Raw genomic sequence first — 22,403 nt, 5'->3', positions numbered from 1 at the left:
AAATAAAGATAAATACTGAGAAAAAAAGTAGCTGACTCTTCTCCATGGCAGGAGAGCCAAAAGGTCTCCTGGGAACCAGCTCTGGTACCTTACTCTCTGCTCACACCTAAAACAGCACCCCTCTCCCTGCGTGGTCTCTCCAGCACCCCTTCTCTATTCTTCGGGACGTATGACCCATCTTCCCTCTAGATGGCTCTGGAAAGACCCATCACAGACACCCTTCCCCATCTCCCCTCCCTCCCCTACTCTGGCCACAGTAAGAGGCTAACCAAACTGCAGACAAGAGCTCCATGGACAAGCATAGTGTCACTGCTCCCAGCTGAGACTAGGCAGAAGTTGGGGGGAGGGCGTGTTCCATGTGATTTCAGGCAAACAGAGCCCAACTCTGGAGAAAACAAACACAATCTGGCAGCTGGGGAGGGAACAGCCCCATCTCCCAAAAAAAGATCCAGGCATCTCTCTTAGCCAACCCCAAGATTTCCAGAGACCTCTCTAGTCACCAGGATAGGCATCTGAGGCCTCTGCGAACCTCCGATCAGGAACAACTCCTCCTGCCAGGGACCCTGCAGCGGCAACGCCGATGCTGTTCTTTCAAGGGGCCTCTCTTATACCCGACCTCACCCCACCCAGCATAAGGCTCTGGGCCAAAGGGTGAGGGCTGAGAGCAGCCTCTATCGCTGGGAGGCAACCCAGCTGTCAGAAGTGACAGATGTCATCCTCGACGCCAAACTCGGCCTGCAGCAACGTCAGAGGCGGGACACAGGAGCCTCAAAGGCTGAGGTCTCTAACCCCTAAGCAAAGCCTGCGGGTTCAAGGTGAAGGGCTCCCAAGCACATCTCCCAAAATGGAGCGTCAGAGGAGGGCTGACCTGCCACAGCAAACGGGGAGTGGAGCCGCCAAAACCTGGTGGGCGGCGGTGGGGGTAGGGGAGACCCCTGAGGAGGTAGGGGCTGGGCTTTCTCTTGAGTCCCAGAACATACCTGGTCCCTCCGGCCTCCCCCACATGGACATGCCTGGAACTTCCCCTCAGAGGTCACAGACCAACTTTCTGCAGCAAAGGAGGCGCGCGCGGCAAAGAGCTGGTGAGAAGGCGCGGGGGGGGCGGGGGGCGCTTCCACCCGGCGCCCTAAGTGAATGAAAAAGTGAAGTCCTGGGAGATGGGAGGGGGCTGGCCCATGCAGACCACCGGCAACACCCCGCCTCCTCCGCCGCAGGGCCTGGCACGGAGCAACCTCTGGGCCTTGATGGTTCCCACGGCCGGGGCTCGGAGAAGCAGGAAAGGAAATACCCGGCACTTCAGGTAGCAGAGTTTCGGGACCAGGTGGCCCGGTCCTACCTGCAGTTCCTGAAATTCTCCCTCCAGCTCGTGCCACTCGCGCTCGCAACGCTCCAGCTGGCCGGACATGGTGCAGTGGTGCTAGGCGGCGGCTGCTCCCGCAGCGTGGCGCGGCAAGCCACCCGCACCCCACGCGTGTCCGCCGGCCAGCCGCCTTCCCAGGCACCAGCTGTTCCTGCGCAGCCCGAGCCACGCGCGCACCTGACGTCACAGCCCCAGCCCAGGCGCCCGCCCCACCCCCTCGCCGGGAGGCAGCCCCCTGCGCATGCTCACGCGCCTCCCCGGGCCCGCCCCCGCGCGCCAGGCGCCCGCGGCGGGGATTGTTGTACCTTTGCGGGACCTGGCTGGGTCTCTCAGTGTTTCTTTAGAAATGCTTCGGCCCTTACGGAATCTCTCATGCCTAGCTGGGATGGGGAAGTTGTCCGCAAACCGCATTGGTAAAGCGTATTTTACCTATACTGTGTGTATTTGAGGTGTCTGGGGTTGGAGGGAGGAAGGAGTTTGCGGGGAGGGAGCGTTGCCTTAACGGAGCCGAAGCCAGCCACGGCCTGAAATGCTAGAACTGACATTGACCATCCAGCAAGGTCGCCGGACAGGGCAGGGAAGCTCAGAGGGGGCCCTGTCATCTCATATTGTCATTATTTATTGCAACTAAAATATCCTAGATCCTGCCCTCTAAGACTCTGGGTGACTCGCTTGACAGCTGTTTCTGTCATTCAAATGACACAACCACCTCATTGCTAATTGAATCCCGTCTCCCGCCTGGTCCTACAAGCTCTATCCCTGGCTAGCTTCCCAGGCATAGCTCCTACTCACCCTCTTCAGCCACTGTTTTTTAATTCCTGCTTTTGCATGAAATATTCTTCCCTGTAACTCTTCACTTGGTTTCCTCTTTCTAATCATTCTCTACTTAGTTCAAATGACACCTGTATTAGTTTCCTAGGGCTGCCCTAACTACAAACTGGGTTAAATACCACAAACTGGGTGACTTAAACAACAGAAATGTGTTCTTTCATGGCTCTGGAGGCTAGGCGTGAGAAATCAAGGGGACAACAAATCCATACTCCTTGGAATCTTGCTTCTTCATAGCTTATGGTGGTGGTCACCAACCTCAGCATTCCTTGGCTTGCAGCTTCACCCCTCCAGCCTCTGCTTTCTGTTGTTACATGGTTCTCCTTCCCTGCATGCTTGTCTCTGTGTGTCCTCTCCTCTTACAAGGACACCAGCCTCCATGGATTAAGGGCCCACATGCCTCATGGCCAAAAAAACCAGAACATAAACAAAAGTAATATTATAAAAAATTCAATAAAGACTTTAAAAACGGTCCACATGAACAAAGAAAAAAATGGAGGGGGGGTGGGAGGGAGGTTGAAGAGGGAAGGAACATATGTATACTTATGGCTGATTCACATTGTTATACAGCAAAAATCAACATATTTTTAAGCAATTATCCTCCAATTAAAATAATTTTTTTAAAGTGGAAGGCTCTGGGTACACTGGACTCATGTTCATACTTGGCCATGGGCTGGAACAGATGAACAGATGTCCCCTTCGCAAAGAACTTGCCTTTCACCACAATCCCCACCATGCTCAATTTTACTGCCCCAGCTTATTTCATGTGGACTGGAGACTGTTGAGTTTGAGAATTCTGAGATAAAGTGTCATGAAGCTTGGAAACCTGTATAAATCACGCACATGGTGAAAAAAAAAAAAGAAAACAGTTTATTTAATTGGGGTTAGTAGACATAAAAGGAAACCCAGGGCCTTGAAGGATGAATTAAATGTCACCAAGCAGGAGCAGAAGGGGACAACAGAGGATGAGATGGCTGGATGTCATCATCGACTCAAGGGACATGAGTTTGAGCAAACTCCGGGAGATGGTGAAGAACAGGGAAGCCTGGCATGCTGTAGTTCATGGGATCGCAGAGTTGGACAAGACTGAGCGACAGAACAATGACAACAAGCAGAGGATCTTGGAAGAAGATCCCGCTCTACCTATGCTTGCAGTCATTCAGTTCTGGGTGCAACAGGCTGGGCCTGCCCCCCCAGGTAGAGTGGGGCAAGTACACCTTCTCCACTAGCTGGCCAGGGGTCAGGTTGCAAATCTTAGGAACTGTTCTCCATGGGGTCAGGACTCCAGGTGATTATTCACAAGCCCTTCTGTAGATGGCGCAGACTGTTCACCCCCATCAGTGTAGCCGCTTACGTACCAGAAGTATCAGATCTTACCTGGCTGCCCCCACCATCACCACCCTCCCACCCCGCCCCCAACCCCCTGTCCCAGTTTCTGCCCAAAGAGCTTTCAGACTCACTCATCAGCTTCCTGGGGCTGGATCTGCCTCTTCTTAGGAGTTTGAGCATGATAGATGAAAACGTGTTGAAAGAGTATCCTCCCCACTTCTTCCCCACATCACCAGGGGGAAATGTCTTCTATTTGTTCATTTTAAGGCCCTCTACTTAGAGACCTACCCACCGGAGAATTTGCTCAGTTAGCTGGGAAGAGTCATAAAAGTAGCAAAACAGAAGGAATTGCCTGGCAGTCCAGTGGTTAGGGCTCTGTGCTTTCACTGCTGAGGGCTCAAGTTCAATCTGTGGTCGGGAAACTAGGATCCTATAATCCTCATGGCACAACCCTAGAAAATAAGTAGCACACACATAGCACTCACTATGTACTCGGAGTTCTAAGCACTGTATGTATATGTATTAACACATTAAGTCTTCACAATGACCTGATGAGGAAGGAATTTTATTATCCCTATTTGATACATAAGTATGGTTTCTCCAATTTTTCAGGGTGCTTATGAACCACCTCCTGGAGCTCTTGTTAAAATGCAAATTCTGATTCAGTAGGTTCTAGGATGTGAGTTGGACTGTGAAGAAAGCTGAGTGCCGAAGAATTGATGCTTTTGAACTGTGGTGTTGGAGAAGACTCTTGAGAGTCCCTTGGCCTGCAAGGAGATCCAACCAGTCCATTCTAAAGAAGATCAGTCCTGGGTGTTCTTTGGAAGGAATGATGCTAAAGCTGAAACTCCAGTACTTTGGCCACCTCATGCGAAGAGTTGACTCATTGGAAAAGACTCTGATGCTGGGAGGGATTGGGGGCAGGAAGAAAAGGGGACGACAGAGGATGAGATGGCTGGATGGCATCACTGACTCAATGGACGTGAGTTTGAGTGAACTCCAGGAGATGGTGATAGACAGGGAGGCCTGGTGTGCTGCAGTTCATGGGGTCACAAAGAGTAGAACATGACTGAGTGACTGAACTGAACTGAACTGAACTGAGGAAGGACCCAAGATTCTGTAATTCTACAAGCTCCCTGCCAATACTACTGGTCCAAGGAACTCACTTGGCAATAGCAAGAGACCAAGGTGCAGAGAGGTGAAAAGACTTTCCCCAAATCATCCAGCTACTGGTAGTGGTGTTACTTATGCATTGCAGGATGCCAAGAGCCTATTCTACAGAAATAGCAGCTGCCCAATGAGAAGTGAAAATTCTAGGGACTTTTCCTTCATCTGCTTCCCACAAATGCCCTTGCTCAAAATAGTCCCTGAGATTGTAACAAGCAATTTGTGCAAAGATGGTTATAGCAGCATTTTTCAAATCAGTCACACACTGGAAGCATCCCAAGTGCCCCACAACAGGGAAATGTTTAAGTAAGCTATAGTCTGCAGTGGTTAGGACTGAGTACTTTCACTGTGGTGGCTGGGGTCCAATTCCTGCCTGGGGAACGAAGATCCCACAAGGCGGGCACTGCCACAAAAAATAAAAAAGTGCAAAAACAAAACAAAAAAGATATAGTCTTTCTATTTCATGTAATATTACGTGGCTGTCAAAAATTGCTATGGGAACTAAATGAATGCCTTTAAACAGGTATATTAAATCATGTGAAGTAAGAAAGTGGAGCCCCAAAATAATGTGTATATACTGATTAAAGTTATATGATCATTCATGTATGCTAAAAAAGACTGGGTGAATTTAGTATAACAGAAATAGTCCATAAAATAAATTGATGGCATCTTTTCTTCCTGAAATGTTCAGGTGTTTGATAGAAATTGTACATCCCTATCTTTATGTTCATGGGTTTATAATGTAAGCAGTATTATCTATTAAAATTCATTTGTTTAATATTTTCTCTCCAGGTAGCAAAATGCTGTTCATGATTTTATTCAGTTATTTGCATTTCTGCGCCTATCTGGGACTGTGAAGTCCTGGCTGGCTGGGGCTGTGTGGTTTACTAGTCAACCTGAGTTCAAATCTCTTGCCATTTGCCAGATAGGTGACCCCGAGTATATAACTGGCCTTCTCAGTAAACTGAAGTTTGCTCTCATAGGATTGCTGCGAGGACTAAATGTAATATGTAGATGAAGTGCCCGATATTAAGCACCCAAAAGCACTAACTTTATAAAGCTGGGTCTTAAAAAACTAACAGGACTTCCCTGGTGGTCCCGTGGTTAAGACTCTGCGCTTCCACTGCAGAGGGCACATGTTCCATCCTTGGCAGGAGAGCTAAAGATCACATGCCTTGAGATGCAGCCAAAAAAAAAAAACAAAAAACCGGGGGATACTTTAAGATTTACCAACAGAGCTGCAAAGATAATTTCCATTTACTCTTCTTCATTCCTTTTCCCCTTATGCTGACAATTTACATAACCATGACATTTTTATCAAAACTAAGAAATGAACGTAGGTATATGACAATGAACTAAATTCCAAAATTTATTCAGGTTTTACCAGTCTTTCCAGTGATGTCCGTTTTCTGTTCTGCAATTCAATCTGACACTACATTTAAGTATCTGTGATAGTATCTCAGTCTCTCCTTGTTTTATCATGGTCTTGACAGTTTTGAAGAGTAAACTATATATTTTTAGTAATGGTTTTATTGAGCTGTCATGATGATTAATTTTATGTGTCAACTGACTGAGCCAGATAGGCTGATATCCAGCTAAACATCAAGAAGTTCTCTCCAGAAGAGATTATTTGGATCAGTAAACTAAGTAAAGCAGATTGTCTTCCCCAATATAAGAGCGCCCCAGCCAATCAACTGAGGGTCTGAATGGAACAAAAAGGTAGGGGAAGACAGCATTCTCTCTCCCTCTGCATGACCCATTAAGTCTCCTGCCCTGGGACTAGGATTTTACATTTCTCTTGGTTCTAAAGCCTTCAGCTCAAGGGACTTACCTGGTGGTCTGGTGATTAAGAATCCACCTGCCAGTTCAGGAAACCTGGGTTTGATCCCTGGTGAATGAACTAAGATCCCACATACTGACGAGCAGCTAAACCCATGTGCTTCAATAACACTGAAGCCCAAGCACCACAACTAGAGAGTCCACGAGCTGTAATGAAAGATCCCACAAGAGGCAACTAAGATCCAACACAGCCAAATAACAATAAAATAAATAAATACTTTAAAAAAGAAGTAAATGCTTTAGTTCAGACTCAGCGCAGTTCAGTTAAGTTGCTTAGTTGTGTCTGACTCTTTGCAACCTCATGGACCACAGCACACCAGGCCTCCCTGTCCAGAACCAACTCCTGGAGTTTACTCAAACTCATGTCCGTTGAATCAGTGATATCATCCAGCCATCTCATCCTCTGTCGTCCCCTTCTCCTCCCGCCTTCAATCTTTCCCAGCATCAGGTTCTTTTCCAATGAGTCAGTTCTTTGCATCAGGTGGCCAAAGTATTGGAGTTTCAGCTTCAGCATCATTCCTTCCAATGAATATTCAGGACTGATTTCCTTTAGGATGGACTGGTTGGATCTCCTTGCAGTCCAAGGGACTCTCAAGAGTTTTCTCCAACACCACAGTTCAAAAGCATCAATTCTTAGGCACTCACCTTTCTTTATAGTCCAACTCTCACATCCATACATGACTACCGGAAAAACCATAGCTTTGGCTAGACAGACCTTTGTTGCCTCTGCTTTTTAATATGCTGTCTAGGTTGGTCATAACTTTTCTTCCACGGAGCAAGTGTCTTTTAATTTCATGGCTGCAGTCACCATTTGCAGTTCAGACTGGAATTACACATTTTGTGTGTCCATTCACCTGTTGATGGAAATTTGATTTCCTCCCCACTTTTTGATTATTATGAATAATGCTCCTATAAACATTCCTGCACAAGGTTTTGTGCGGACTTACTGTTTTCTCTTTGTATTACACTTAGGAGTGGGATAGCTGGGTCAGATGGTTACTTTGTTTAACATTTTGAGGAAGCAACAAACTGTTTTCCCCAGTGGCTGCATTTTACAGCCTCACCAGCAAAGTATTTGTTGTTTAGTCACTCAGGCATGTCTGACTCTTTGTGACCCTATGGGCTATGTAGCCCACCAGGCTCCTCTGTCCATGGGATTTTCCAGGCAAGAATATTGGAGTGGGTTGCCATGTCTTTCTCCAAGCAAACTATTAGGGTTTGGATTTCTCCACATCCTGGTCCACAATTGTTAGTGTCTGTGTTTTTCATTTTAGCCATCCTTGTGATTTTGTGTGAAGTGTATCTCACTGTGGCTTTAATTTTGCATTTACCTAGATAGCATATTAAAAAGCAGAGACATTACTTTGCCAACAAAAGTCCGTCTAGTCAAGCCTATGGTTTTTCCAGTGGTCATGTATGGATGTGAGAGTTGGACTGTGAAGAAAGCTGAGCGCCTAAGAATAGATGCTTTTGAACTGTGGTGTTGGAGAAGACTCTTGAGAGTCCCTCAGACTGCAAGGAGATCCAACCAGTCCATCCTAAAGGAAATCAGTCCTGAATATTCATTGGAAGGAATGCTGCTGAAACTGAAACTCTTAATACTCTGGCCACCTGATGCAAAGAACTAACTCACTGGAAAAGACCCTGATGCTGGGAAAGATTGAAGGTGGGAGGAGAAGGGGACAACAGAGGATGAGATGGCTGGATGAGATGGCTCGATGGACATGAGTTTGGGTGAACTCTGGGAGTTAGTGATGGATAGGGAGGCTGGGGTCGCAAAGAGTAGGAAATGACTGAGCTGAACTGAACTGAATGGCTAAGAATGTTGAGTGTGTTTTCAGGTGCTCATTGCCATTGGCATATCTTCTTTCAGAGAAATACCTATTCTAATCCTTTGTTTATTTTTTGAAAAGAAGGAATGGGATCCTCAAGACAAGTGGAAGAGTTGTCGTTACATTTTATTTATTTTTACTTTTAGGCTGCACTGTGCCCCATTCGGGGATCTTAGTTCCCCAACCAGGGATTGAACACAGGCATTTTGCAGTGAAAGGATGGAATCATAACCACTGGACCTCCAGGAAATTCCCTAGAAACCAAGTTCTGGGTACTAGATATGTGTTCATCACTATGGAATGTCACTACTCTCCTCTCTCAGCTGAAAGATCTGGGGACTGACTGCACTTACATATTATAACTCTGTAAGTACTGAAAGGGCTTCCCTGGTGGCTCAGTGGTAAAGAATCTGCCGGCAATGCAGAGGCCCGGGTTTGATTCCTGGGTTGGGAAGATCCCCTGAAGGAGGGCATGGCAACCCACTACTCCAGTATTCTTGCATGGAGAATTCCATAGACAGAGGATCCTGGTGGATTATGGCCCATAGGGTTGCAAAGAGTGGGACATGACTGAAATGACTAAGCAGCAACAGCAAGTATTGAACACCATGACTCCACATCAATATCCACTTCTAATCCACAGGGTTCATTCTAGTTTTTCTCTTTTCCAGATCTGCTACTCCCCTCACCAACAGTGGGAAATTCATCTCCTGCCATTTTTAGTATATTTACTTATCCGATCATTTCTCCTCATATGTAACCAATCTCCCATCTCCACACCTATCGTCTCCCATCTTGAAGCCATCCTTACCCCAAATAAGTGGTTTTGCGCTTTTTTTTTTTTTTTTTTGGCTGCACCGCACAGCACATGGGATCCTAGGTCCCCGACCAGGGGTGGAACCCATGTCCCTTGCATTGGAGGTGCAGAGTCCTAACCACCAGGCCACTATGGAAGTCCCAATAAGTGTGTCATTTTTAGAAATACTCTCTTTATTTATTTACTTATTTGGCTCCACCAGGTCTTATTTGTGGCATGTGGGATCTAGTTCCCTGACCAGGGGTAGAACCCGGGTCCCCTGCATTCGGAGTGCAGAGTCTTAACCACTGGACCAGTAAGTGTATCTTAATGAGAGAGATGATGAGCACGTCAATTTTCTTTCTCTGACTTGGTGTCCAGATTAAAATGTCTTTTTTTTTTTGGGTACAGAAACTCCAAAGGCTATTACCAACAAGATGGGTGTGGAAGGACGTGCTTGGTAAAGATTTAGAAACTGAACACTTCCTAATTCACCTCAAAAGCCATCTAAGAATATCTGAGACGTGTATTTACTATTAGACATCTTGGTTGTCCTCATTTGGTGCAGACACGGAAAGCCCTACATCCTAGGGCCCACCCAAGTCTGTTATTTTGAGGGCCCTTCATCAAACAACAGGGAGAAAACATCCACTGTCTTTGATGTATTTGAAGAATTGTCTGACAGTCCCCCAGTGAAAGCATATATACCAGGTTCTTTTGTGTAATGGTGGATATTGGAGGAAGACTGAAGGTAGTGGGAAATTCACCAGAATATTTTCCCATCATCAGGGGAAGTGTTGGCTGCTTTTTGTTTTCCCTTTTGGCTTGCCATTGAGCCAAGAAGATTAAATCTTATTTAACTGCGCCACCTGCTGACAACGTTCCAGAATTTCTTTTTCTTTCAACAAAAGGCAAAAATCAGCAAAGATTTATTCAGTCTTTCTCTCTTCCCCCTGGAAAACTACTACTCACAGAGCTGGGGTGTTAGAAATATATCAGCGTTGTTCTTTAATGAAACAAACTTTTGCTTTCCACAGTTTCAACAATGAGACTACATTACGTTTTTATTGTGACATATGACATATACAGAAACGTGCATAAAATGTACATGTATGGGTTAAATAATAATCATAAAGAGAATCTGCATAAGATCCAGGTCAAGAATAAGATGTTTTCAACAACAATAACAATAAAAACAAATAAGGAGGACTTCCCTGGCGGACCAGTGGCTAAGACTTCATCATCCCAACGCAGGGGGCTGGGGTTCTCTTCTTGGTCAGGGAACTAGATCCCACATGCAGCAACTAAAGACCCTGCATGCCGCAATGAAGAGCAAATATCCTGGGTGCTGCAACTAAGACCCGGTGCAGCCAAATAAATAAAAAATAATAAAATGTGATATGCTCTACAACGGAATATTATTCAGCCATAAAATGGAATGAAAGGAGTCAGTACAAAACGCCACAACTATGTGATTCCATTTATATGAAATGTCGAGAATAGGCAAATCCACAGCAACAGAAAGTAGGTTAGTGGTTTCCAGGGAAGGGGGTAGAGGAAAGAGAGATGGACTGCTAATAGGGACAAGGTTTCTTTTTGGAGTGATGAAAATGTTCTGGACACATTACAAACCAATAAATTTCATAAAGAGTGAATTTTATGGCAGGTGACACACCTTAATTAATTTGTCACAAATAACATATATTTTATTAGGGTTATTTGTTTGTTTGACCACACCTTGCAGCATGATGGATTTTAGATCAAAATCTATGCCCCCTGCAGTGGAAGCCCAAAGTCTAAATTTTTGAGTACCCACTGTATATCAAACACCATGCTAGGTACTGGGGTGACAATGAGCAAAGCTAGAGAGGGCTCCTATTCATATGTGGTATACATAGTGTTAAATATTACATCACATGAAAGATATTCAAAGATCTTCAAAAGGAGGGCAATAGCCAATTCATAGCACAAGACTTCAAATTATTTCTGCCTAGTAGAATTTTGTTATGATTAAGAAAACCTCTACATCTCATTTCTCCTTTGAGGGAATCTGATGCCTGCCCCCTCTGCACCACCATAAGGGTAACAAACAAGTGAAAAGAGACCTCAAATATGGAATGGAAAATACGAAAGCATCAAGGTACATATATGCTTAATTCTTTCCTGCTTTTTATCTGGGGAAATTTCTTCAAAAGAAGGAAGGGAGGAAGGAAGGAAAGAAAATTTCATTTTCTGTGAAATATGCATACAGAAAAGAGCAGGGACTTCTCGGGTGGTCCATCAGTCAAGAACCCACCATCAATGCAGGGGACATGGGTTCCATCCCTGGTGGGGGAACTAAGATTTCACATGCTGGGGGGCAACTAAGCCTGTAGCCACTAGAGAAGGCTGCACATTGCAATGAAGACCCAGCACAGCCAAAATTTTTTTTAAAAAAGAAGAGTAAAAAACATTTTGTATAGTTTAACAAAGAATTATGAGGTGAACATCTATGTAACTACCACCGAAGTCAAGAAATAGAATATCACCAGCTCTCGGGTGTTAATTTCCAATTGCAATCTCCTTCTTTTCCACAGAAGGAGAAGGTTCCACTTCTAACCACAGTCCTAATTTTTTGTGGTAATTTCTTTACTTTTCCTTGTGGATTTACCACATATCTTTGCCTCCCTACATAACATAGATTGTTTTTCCTAGTTTGGAACTTTTATAAGTGAAATTATATTGGTTTATTTATTTGTTTCTGATCCATTTTTATGCCTCTTGTGCTCAGTATGATGTTTTTAAGAGTCACCTGTATTACATGGACTATAATTTATTTTCACTGCTGTGACATTCTATGGAATAAGTAGTACACAAGTGATATACCCGTGCTATCATGGATAAACATTCAGATCATTTCCTGTTTGGGGTTTGAAGAACAACGCTGGAAAGGGCATTTGAGTACATATGTCCTGGTACCTAGCCAGGAGTTAATTGCTAGAAGCAAGGTTACTCATGACTTTAGATCTCAGCCAACATAGTTCACACACTCTAAAAGTGTTTGGACTCTCCTGCTTTTTTTGAAATATCTTTGAAAAATGTGTTTCATACGGCTGGTAGCTTAAAAAGATTCTAAGTCGGCTTTCATGAAAGCTGCTATTGGGCTGTTTGAAATGGGGAGACAAGTGCCACTTGCCAGAAAAAGCACTTCAAAGAATTTAACATCTGCTCAGCGCCTCTCAGCTCTCAGCTCTGTTTGACAACAGTGCAAACATCACCATTCATACATCTTCCACACACCTTCCATGGGAACAGTTGTTACCTGTGATAGCAGTTACGCTTTCACAAACAGTATTTCAAGTAATCCTTATAAAATCCTGAGAGGTAGGTGCTCTTAACTGTGTATTTTAGAGATGAGGCAACTGAGAGCCAGAGTTATAGCTGTTTGGAGTGTCCAGTAAATTCCAGTGCAGGGGCTGTAGCTCAGGTTATTTCTTTTCATCACACCTTAGCATGGGAATCTGAGAGTGCACGTTGGAGAGAAAATTTTGTTGTAAAGAACTCACTGTAACTAGATCCACTGAGCACTGCATACTCCATAGGCAAAGCATACGTCCTACTTCTTCATTTGGGATTGGATCATGTAGCTTATTTTGATCAACATGATTAAAGGTTTATAAAGCACTTGAATAAGGGAATTCCCTGGCAGTCCAGTGGTTAAGACTCCATGCTTCCATTGTCAGGGGGCTCAGATTTCATTCCTGGTCAGGAAACTAAGATCCCGCATGCTGCCTGGCGCAGCCGAAAGTAAATTAACTGAGCTTATGTTTTTAAAAAGTGCAGTATATATGTATACTGCATATATGTATGTATACTGTATATATGTATGAACGTGGTGTTAGTCACTTAGTTGTGTCTGACTCTTTGCAATCTGATAGGCTATAGCCCACCAGGCTCCTCTGTTCATGGAATTCTCCAGGCAAGAATATTGGAATGGGTTGCCATTCCCTTCTCCAGGGAATTTCCGCAACCCATGGATCTAACCTGGGTCTTCTGAGTTGCAGGCAGATTTTTTTACCATCTCAGCCACCAGGGAAGCCCCCACATATATGTATACACACATATATATCATATATACAGATATACATTACATATATATATATCTGTAGGATGTTTGGACTCCAAAGCCAAAAAATATTAACTAGCTTTACAGAAAAGTTTTGCCCAATTCACCCCCTGGCTCTGGGGAAGAGGGTTCACTTTCCCTAGACAAAAGAGAAGCTAACATACTTGGAGATCTGCCATCAAGGAGGAAAGCAGGGGGTGGCAGGGTGTTGAATTTCAGTAGCAACCAGTAGTATGTCAACCAGGGAACCACAGCCCCCATTCTACCTGTCCCTATTATCACGGCCCAGGACTTGTCTGAGGCTCAGGACAAAGACAGTATCAATCAAACACAATGAAAATATCACCACAGAAAATGAAGTAGGTTGGGGCAAGGGACTGGTTTTCAACCATTCACCAGACTTGAAAGGCTGGATAAAGTTATTCTCTTGATACCTCTTTTGTCATCTTTTGAAGAGCCCAGGAATGATATAAATTGTCCTTTATTCAGCCATTCATTTATTCAACGAGTATTTATTAAGGACCTCCTGGGAACTGTATTCATTTGCTAGGGCTGCTGCCATCACAAAGTAACCACCAACCGAGGTAGCTTATCTGACAGAAGTAGATTGTCTCACAGTTTTGAAGGCTAGATGTTTGAAGTCAAGGTGTCAGCAGGGCTGGTTCCTCCTGGAGGCTCTGAGGGAAGGTCTGTCCCATGACCTTATCCCACCTTCTGCTGGTTTGTCTTTTTTTGTTGTTGTTGTTGTGCCAGGTCTTAGTTGCAACACTCTGCATCTGATTCCATCAGGACCTTTTACTGCATGTGAAATCTTAGTTGCGATATGCAGATCTAGCTCCCTGACCGGTGATCAAACCCGGATGAGAAGCTCCAAGTCTTAGCTACTGGACCACGAGGGAAGTCCCTGCCTGCATCTGTAGTGCTCCCTGGCTTGTGGACAGGGTCTCCCCAATGGCTCAGCGGTAAAGAATCTGCCTGCAATGCAGGAGACACAGGAGATTTGGGTTCAATCCCGGTCAGGAAGATTCCCCGGGAGAAGGAAACGGCAACCCACTCCAGTATTCTTGCCTGGAAAATGCCATAGACAGAGGAGCCTGGCGGGCTACAGTCCATGGGGTCCCAAATAATTCTCCCTGTTCAGTCAATTGCTGTGGTCTAAAAGTCATCTTCTAGATATCCCTGGTGGTCCCTCTACGCTTCCACTGCCAGGGTCGAGGGCTGGATCCCTGATCAGGGAACTAAGATCTCACATGGCTTGGCTCAGCCAGAAGATTAAAAAATGAAAAAAAAAAAAAATTATAGTTAAGTTTAATTTTTAAAAAAAGTCACCTTCTGCCTCATCCCATGCCTACAGAGCAAATTCAGGAAAACACAGTGGTTCCTGGCCACTGGATTTGGATCCAACCTCCCTGGCCTTGGCATCTAGACCTCGTCGCTCCCAATCTACCTTACTCTGTTCAAAGGACACAACCTCCCATGTCATTTCCTCCCTTCTACTTTAGTCAAGACAGTGTCTGGAATCATTTACACTGTCATGCTTACCGCCAAGATTTTGCCTAGGCTATTTCTATAGCTTAACCCCACCTGGTCTTTCCGAGTGTGAATTCATCAAGGACAGGGGCTGAATTATATTCACCTTTTAATCTCCAGGATCCACCACAACGTATATATAAAAAAGATAACACGTTTTCCACAAACATCTATGGAATCAAGCTGATGAACTGACACTGGGGACTTCCAAAACATTTATAACTTTTCTGACACAAAAGCACACTTACTTCTATGCAGATTTGTTTCTTCTTTCCTGGTTTCTATTCAGCATATCTTCCTGACAATTAATTTCCTGACTGGGATTCCTGACTAGGAACTTTAAGTGGGTGAGAATAAGTGCTCTTCATTTTTTAAACACTCATTTTCAACCTGGGCACACAGGAGGCACTAAAATGTGACTTTTTTTCTTTTTTAAATTTATTTGGCTGCGCCTGGTCTTAGTTGTGGTATGTAGGCTCTAGTTCTCCGACTAGAGGTCGAACCTGGGGCTCTTGCACTGAGAGTGTGAAATCTTAGCCATTGGTCCAACAGGGAAGTCCTGCAAATGTGTCCTTAGTGAGTCCTTAAGTCTTTCAGAATATAAGAACTGATCGCGGGTGGGGAAGGGTGGGGTGGGGTGGGGTGGGAAGATTCCCTGGCGGCCCAGTGGTTAGAACTTCCTGTTTCCACTGCAGGGTACCTGGGTTTGATCCCTGGTGGAGGAAGATCCCGCAAGCCCCGCGGCGGGGCTGAGAAAAAATTCTTGGGGACAAAGAAAACAGGGAAAATCCTCTTTCCCTCTAAAACTTTTCTTAAATATACATGCAAAAAATAATAAAACTTATTAAACATCGAAAATTATTAAGTTCCCGGTGATCACATTCTGGCCTTTACATTTCTGCAGCCGAGCATTTGGGACATCCCCTAAATTCAGCTTTTCATTCAAACACACTCATCTTTGTCGCTTTCTCCCACCTCCTTTCAGGCTTCGGAACACGATCCCGCCCACTTCCGGCAGAGGCGTACACAGCGCAGGCGCAACTCTTGGACCTTTTCACCGACCTCCGGGTCTAGTGCTGAAGTATACGCATGTGCAAGGGTGGGGGCGGGCCTGCTTAATTGGGCGGGAGAATATAGGTCCGCGGAACTCACGCGACTGTCTCCGCCCACCTAAGTAGGCAGGAGGAGCCGAGAGCCTCATCAAGGTTCAGGCAGCGCACGCGCACCGAGTGCTGGGACGCGGCAAGGTACAGGGGAGCCTTTACGCATGCTTATTTAAATAAGGCAAGGAGCTTCTCTGGTCAGCTCCTTAGCCCGCCTCCTTTCTCTTCTTTGTACCCGCCTCTGACTTTTAAAGGGCTAGAGCTCTTTTTCACCGCATTGCTTTTTTTTAAATTAAGCGTTTAGGTGGGCTTTCCTGATGGCTCAGTGGTAAAGAATCGTCCTGCCGATACCAGGAGAAACGAGTTACCTAAATTAATCAGTCATTTATTGAGAGCCTTCTGTGTGCTGGGCCCAACTTACATTTTCTTCTGTGTGCATTTTCCAATTTTTCCTTTGGAATACTTGTAAAAATTACATCATTATGTATGTTTTTGGTAATACCATTCCCTTGGAGGCAATTTTCAGAAATGGGAGGCAATGTGGTTTTCTGGGCAGGTCTTAGGTCAAAAGATCTAAGATTGAATCTTGGCTCAGCCACTTATTTGCTCTTTTACTCTGTCTGGGTATCATCCTTAACTTTTGTGAACTTAAGCATTTGCAGATTTTAAAAAGTGAGGTTAAAGCTACCTACCTCATAGGATGGTTGTGAAAACACGAGTACATTTTTTAAAAACTCAACAAAATGGGGAGGGAGGTGGGAGGGGGGGTTCATGTTTGGGAATGCATGTACACCCGTGGTGGATTCATGTCAATGTATGGCAAAACCAATACAGTATTGTAAAGTAAAATAAAGTAAAAAAAAAAAAAAAAACTCAACAAAGTACCAAGTACTGTGGCTCATACCAGCTATCTATTACATAAATAGTAGTTAAGTGGAATTAAGCCAGAAAATAGTTTTATAGTTACTGTAACATGGTTCCAGATGGTTCTTCAAGAGGATTTAACTAATTACCAGGATGGTTAGCAGTAGGTAAGGAGTCTTTTCCCCCACAATGTTATCAATATCACAGTCCATCATTTTTTACACATTTTTCTAGTCTAGACAGTATGTAATGGTATGGCAGGCTTATTTTAACATTCATTTCTTTAATTGCTAGGGAGGTTGCGGATTTTTCCTTGGGATGATTTATTAGCTGTATTTCTTTGCCTAACAAGTATTTTCAAACACCATAATTTCCACTGGCTTATCCTTGCAGACATTATGTTAAGTTCTGACAGAGCATTTTGCTGACCAACTGAAAAAAAAAAAAAAAGAGGGATAGGGAGCTGTGGTCAGTAAAAAGAAATTTTTCAAGGAGGGGGCAGAGCAAGAGATGAGAGCTCATCCCTGCACACAGCACTGTTCAGACCTTTCTCTGGTAAAGGAAATGTCCTGTATCTACACTGTTCCCTGGGGTAGCCAGTTGCCACATGTACTTACTGGATACTTGGAATGTGTCTAGTACAACTGAAGAATTTTTCTTTTTATAAAATTCTTTGGGACTTCTCTGGTGGTTCAGTGATTGACTCTGCATTTCCAATGCAGGAGGTGGCATGGGTTTTATCCCTGGATGGGGAACTAAGAACCCGCATGGTGGGGCGTGGCCAAAATAAAATAAAGTTCTTTGATGGCATAACTCTAGAGATTAAGAAAGAAGGAGAGAAAGGAGAATAAAAGAGCTGTCCTGCAGAGTCACTCAAAAGTGACCTCATATTATTTTGGGAAGGAAAACATCTCTTACTGAGGAGGCTGTAAAACATTTAGGGTCTTTTATGGTCTTCTGTCGTGACCTTAGGATTGATTTCCAGTACTACTATAGTGCAGATAAGTGGCCTAGTTGAGCACATCTGTATTTTAACAGCTTTGTTCCCCTACTGTGATAAATGGACCCAGAGGTGAACATTTGTAAAATATTTGAATTTTTTTCATTGTTCCACTTTCAAAAGTATTGCTCTTGTTAAATACAATGTTTAGTTTCTCTTGTAATACGTTTTGTTAACCTGTGTAAAAGGGATTAAATTTCATTATGGTTTTAAAAATGCTATTTTTATGTGAATTTAAATGCAGCCACATATTGTTTTTTAAAACCATATGGTTTACCACTAATTAAGTTGCCATAAACTCTCAAAAGTTAAAAAAAAAATGGCATCCTATATATCAAGGGACTCAGATTTAGACTTTTGGCGTTGTTTCCAAGAGAGACAGTCCCAGAGGATCAGTGGTAACAAGAATGGTGTGTTCAATTTGCAAAAGTCTATCAGGCTATACACTGATGATATTTCCATTTTTTCTATAGAATTATACTTCAGTAAAAATTTAAACAACATTTCTGCATTTTGTGTTACCCTCTTTGGGTATTTCTCTGATTTTTAATTTAGTAGAAGTCAAAAAAAAAAAAAAAAAAAAAGGCCTGTGACTTGCTCTGGACGTCTGAGAGCCCCTAGAGGGCGCTCATTCTGCACTGGAGACTTTAAAACATCTTTATTGAGAGAGAATGCACGCACTGTACAATTTACCCACTTAAAACGTGCGATTTGATGGTTCTCAGTATATTCAGAGTTATACATCCATTATCACAGTAAGTTTTAGAGTATTTTTATCACCATAAAAAAGCAAAAACTTTGCCCTTTAGCTATCACCTCCCTATCTTCCCATCCTCCCCTTCCCCAAGTAACCAGTAATCTAAATTCTTTCTGTCTTATAGTTTTGCCTATCCTGGACACCTCATATCGATGGAAACAACCTTTTGTGTCTGGCTTCTCTCAGCACAATGTTTTCAAGGTTCATTCTTGTTGTAGCCTGTGTCGGTACTTCATTCCTTTTTATGCCTGAATAATATTCCATTATTATTATGTATGGATAGATGACATTTTGTTCATCCATTCATCTTTTTTATTTTTTTTAAGCTGTGCAACTCAGCTTGTGCCTTAATTCCCCAATCAGAGCTCAAACCTAGGCCCTCTGCCATGGAAGCATGAAGTCATAACCTCTAGACTGCCAGAGAATTCCCCTATCCATTCATCTTGTGATGGTCATTTGAGTTGTCTCCAGGTGGGTCTTTCCTGCCACTTCTAGGAAGGTTTAGACCCAGATTATTCAGCTCCAGAAGGCCCCATTTGCATTTTATTTAGACAGTGCTCTCAGGAATGGACTACAGTGTGAATGTCCTGTCCTGGAGTTGACAACTCAGCAAGCATTGGACAAAAACTTGGGATTTCTTGCCAGGGTGGAGCATCCCGGCTTCCAGCCAAAGCTCTGTGGAAAGTATATCCCCCCAAGGGAATATTTATCTGTGGGTGTGGGGAGGAGTCCCTCTCGCCTCTAACTACACAGGAGAACTCCCTTCACCTCAAGCTGTAAACAAGGCCCTTAAGAGGACCCCAAGCTATTCAAGACTGACTACCTTTTTTTGTTTGTTTTGGCCATGCCACACGTAGCATGTGGGATCTTATTTCCCTCAATAGGGATGGTACATGTGCCCTCTGCAGCGGAAGCACGGAGTCTGAACCACTGTACTGCCAGGGAAGTACCAGTTCTAGCCATTCAAACCTGGCAAGTAATTATCAGAAGGGTGTATGAGACAGAAGCCCTCATGCTTGGCGTTCCTGGCACTTCAGTATTAAGGAGTGGCTGGTCTGTAGCATCCACTTAGGAGTTTTTGAATAATGCTACCAAATTCTGACTCCACAAGGAGAAAAATGTTATAGATTTGTAACCTGCTGATCCAGATTGCCTTCAGAGGCAGACAAATGTCAACCTACAGGGCTTCTCTAGTGGTACAGTGGATAAGAATCCACCTGCCAATGTAGGGGACACAGGTTCGATCCCTGACCCAGGAAGATGCCACATACCATGGAGCAACTAAGCCTGTGCCCCACAACTGTTCAGCCTACTGTCTAGAGCCCAAAGCTGCAACTACTGAGTCTGCGTGCTGCAGCTACTGAGCCCACACTCTAGAGCCCGTGAGTCATAAGTACTGAGACTGTGTGCCCCAGCTACTGAAGCCCGTGCACCTAGAGCCTGTGCTCCGCAGCGAGAGAAACCACTGCAATGAGAAGCCCTAGTACATCCACAAAGAGTGGCCCCTGCTTGCTGCAACTAGAGTAAAGCCCCAGTGCAGCTATGAAGACCTGGTGCAACCAAAACCAAGCAACCAAATAAATAAATGATTGAAAGAAACAATATTAACCTACTCCAGGTTCTTCTCTAGGGGACAGTCCTTGCGTCCCCTGAGCCAGGGTGTGATTATCGGTTGTGAAAGGGCTTCTTGCAGGGATGGGACTGAGGCTTGAAGCTGTGTCTTAGCCTGACCTTGGGAGAGAGAAAACTAGGCCATAGAGGAACCACTCAGCTGATGGCGGGGCAGCCCTGGACAAAGCCACAGCACAGGGGTTGTTTGCACCAGGAGAGAACCTCTGGGACAGCTGGCCAAGTACCTGAGGAGGAGAAGAGAATGTCTTAAGGAGAACTACAGCATCTATACCTACAGCCTGACTGGCCCTGGGCAGACTCAGGATCTTAGATGAGCCAATCATGAATTTGGAATGGGAATTTGGAAAGAGCCAATTAATTTCCGTGAGTGATTGGAACTAAGGTGGAACCATGAAATGGAACCATTCTCTTTTTAAAAAAAATTTTTTTTAAGGTTTTCTTTCATTATTTACAAAATTTTTAAAATTTGTTTTTAATTGGAGGATAATTGCTTTACAATGCTGTGTTCATTTCTGCCATGTCAACATGAATCAGCCATAGGTATACCTATGTCCAGGCTTCCCAGTGGCTCAGTGGGTAAAGAATCCGCCTGCAGTGCAGAAGACACAGTAGACAAGGGTTTGATCCCTGAGTCGGGAAGATCCCCTGGAGCGGGGGCAAGCATATTCTTGAGCAGGATGCTACTTTCCCAACACTGAATGCAGTTTCTGTTTCCTCTTGAGTAGGAATCTTCAACCTGAGGACCAAGGACTCCCAGAGCAGGAGTCCCTAAAAGTACATCATTCATCCATTTGACAAATTATTAAGCAACTACTAGGTGCCTGGAATTTCTTCTAGGTCCTAGGAAGACCAGAGAAGAAATACAAAAACTTCTCTGCCTGCACATATTGTTACCCAGCATAGGCACAGCAAACCGGCTCACAGTGGGAATTTGCGGCAAGGTAAGAGTTTATTTGCAGGGATCAAAGTGAAAGTTGCTCGGTCATGTTCAACACTTTGCGACCCCATGGACTACACAGTCCATGAAATTCTTCAGGCCAGAATACTGGAGTGGGTAGCCTATCCCTTCTCCAGCGGATCTTCCCAACCCAGGAATCGAACTGGGGTCTCCTGCATTGCAGGTGGATTCTTTACCAACTGAGCTATCAGGGAACTCAATGGTAAAGAATCCGCCTGTCAATGCAGGAGACCCAGGTTCAATCCCTGGGCCAGGAAGATCCCCTGGAGAAGAGGACGACAACTCACTCCATTCTGTAGCCCACCAGAGGAGCCTGGTGGGCTGCAGTCCATGGGGGCAGCAAAGAGTCAGACACGACTGAGCGACTAAGCATACGTGTACACAAGCAAGGAGAACGGGCAGCTCATGTTCAAAAGACTCAAACTCTCTGATGGTTTTCAGGGGAAGGTTTTTAGGGAAAGGGGTCCTAAGATGAGTGCTCAAGTATGGAGTTAACAGGGTGATGTTTCAGGAATGTCAATCATCAACCTTCTGGTGGTTCCAACCAGTCTGGCTCTACATGCCAGAGGACAGCATGTCATCACCAGCCTTCACCTGGAGGAGGGTGGGAGGTCTTAATTTCTGCTGAACAACTCAAAGATATGTGTCAGATGTTATCTGTATCCCTTCAGAAGGAACTAGGAGTCCAGTGTCTCTTTTGTTCTCATCATTAACTGCTTAAGCCTGTTCTTCCTAGGGAAGGCCCAGGAGACTACAGCCTTTTTCCTACAAATGAGTAAAGAGGGGCATGGAGGGGCTTTTGTACTGGGAAGACCTCACAAGTTCCTGCTTGGTTTCAATTCCCCCTTTTCTTGATGATCCCCAATCCTGAGGGGAACAGGGCCAGGATAGGAAAAGGAATAAAGTTTCCGATAGAAAGATTAATCACAAACTTGGGAAACTGGGTTATTAGGAGAACTCAGTTTCAATACGGCAACATGACAATAGCTGTCCAGTACAGGCAGAGGTTATAACAGGTATTTATTTTACTATTACTGTTGACTATTAAGTTTTTCTGTGTTTTTGAAATTTTTCACTTAAAAGTTGAAAGAGGGCTTCCCTGGTGACTTAGTGGTAAAGAATCCACCTGCCAATGCAGGGGACATGGGTTCAATGCCTGGTCCTGGAAAATCCCACATGACACATAGCAACTGAGCCTGTGTGCCACAACTATTGAGCTTGTGCTCTAGAGCCCAGGAACTGCAACTACTGAGCCCATGTGCTGCAGCTGCTAAAGTCTACACCCCTAGATCCCATGCTACGC

General features: G+C 44.5%; 1 protein-coding gene across 2 annotated transcripts in view; it reads right to left on the bottom strand.

Annotated features, from left to right (window-relative positions):
* Positions 1-1,583, bottom strand: part of TMEM120B (transmembrane protein 120B) — a 44,035-nt gene extending 42,452 nt beyond the window's left edge. For both annotated transcript variants that reach the window (XR_001919380.1, XM_018061285.1), the window contains exon 1: positions 1,337-1,583. Coding sequence is in view for 1 of the 2 variants with exons in the window: in XM_018061285.1 (XP_017916774.1) it covers positions 1,337-1,405 (69 nt within the window). In the remaining variant the exon portion in view is untranslated. The remainder of the gene's footprint in view (positions 1-1,336) is intronic.

The sequence above is a fragment of the Capra hircus genome, chromosome 17, assembly GCF_001704415.2.
Source record: "Capra hircus breed San Clemente chromosome 17, ASM170441v1, whole genome shotgun sequence".
In the NCBI taxonomy this organism is placed as follows: Eukaryota; Metazoa; Chordata; class Mammalia; order Artiodactyla; family Bovidae; genus Capra; species Capra hircus.
This window is presented reverse-complemented; position numbering and strand designations above follow the sequence as displayed.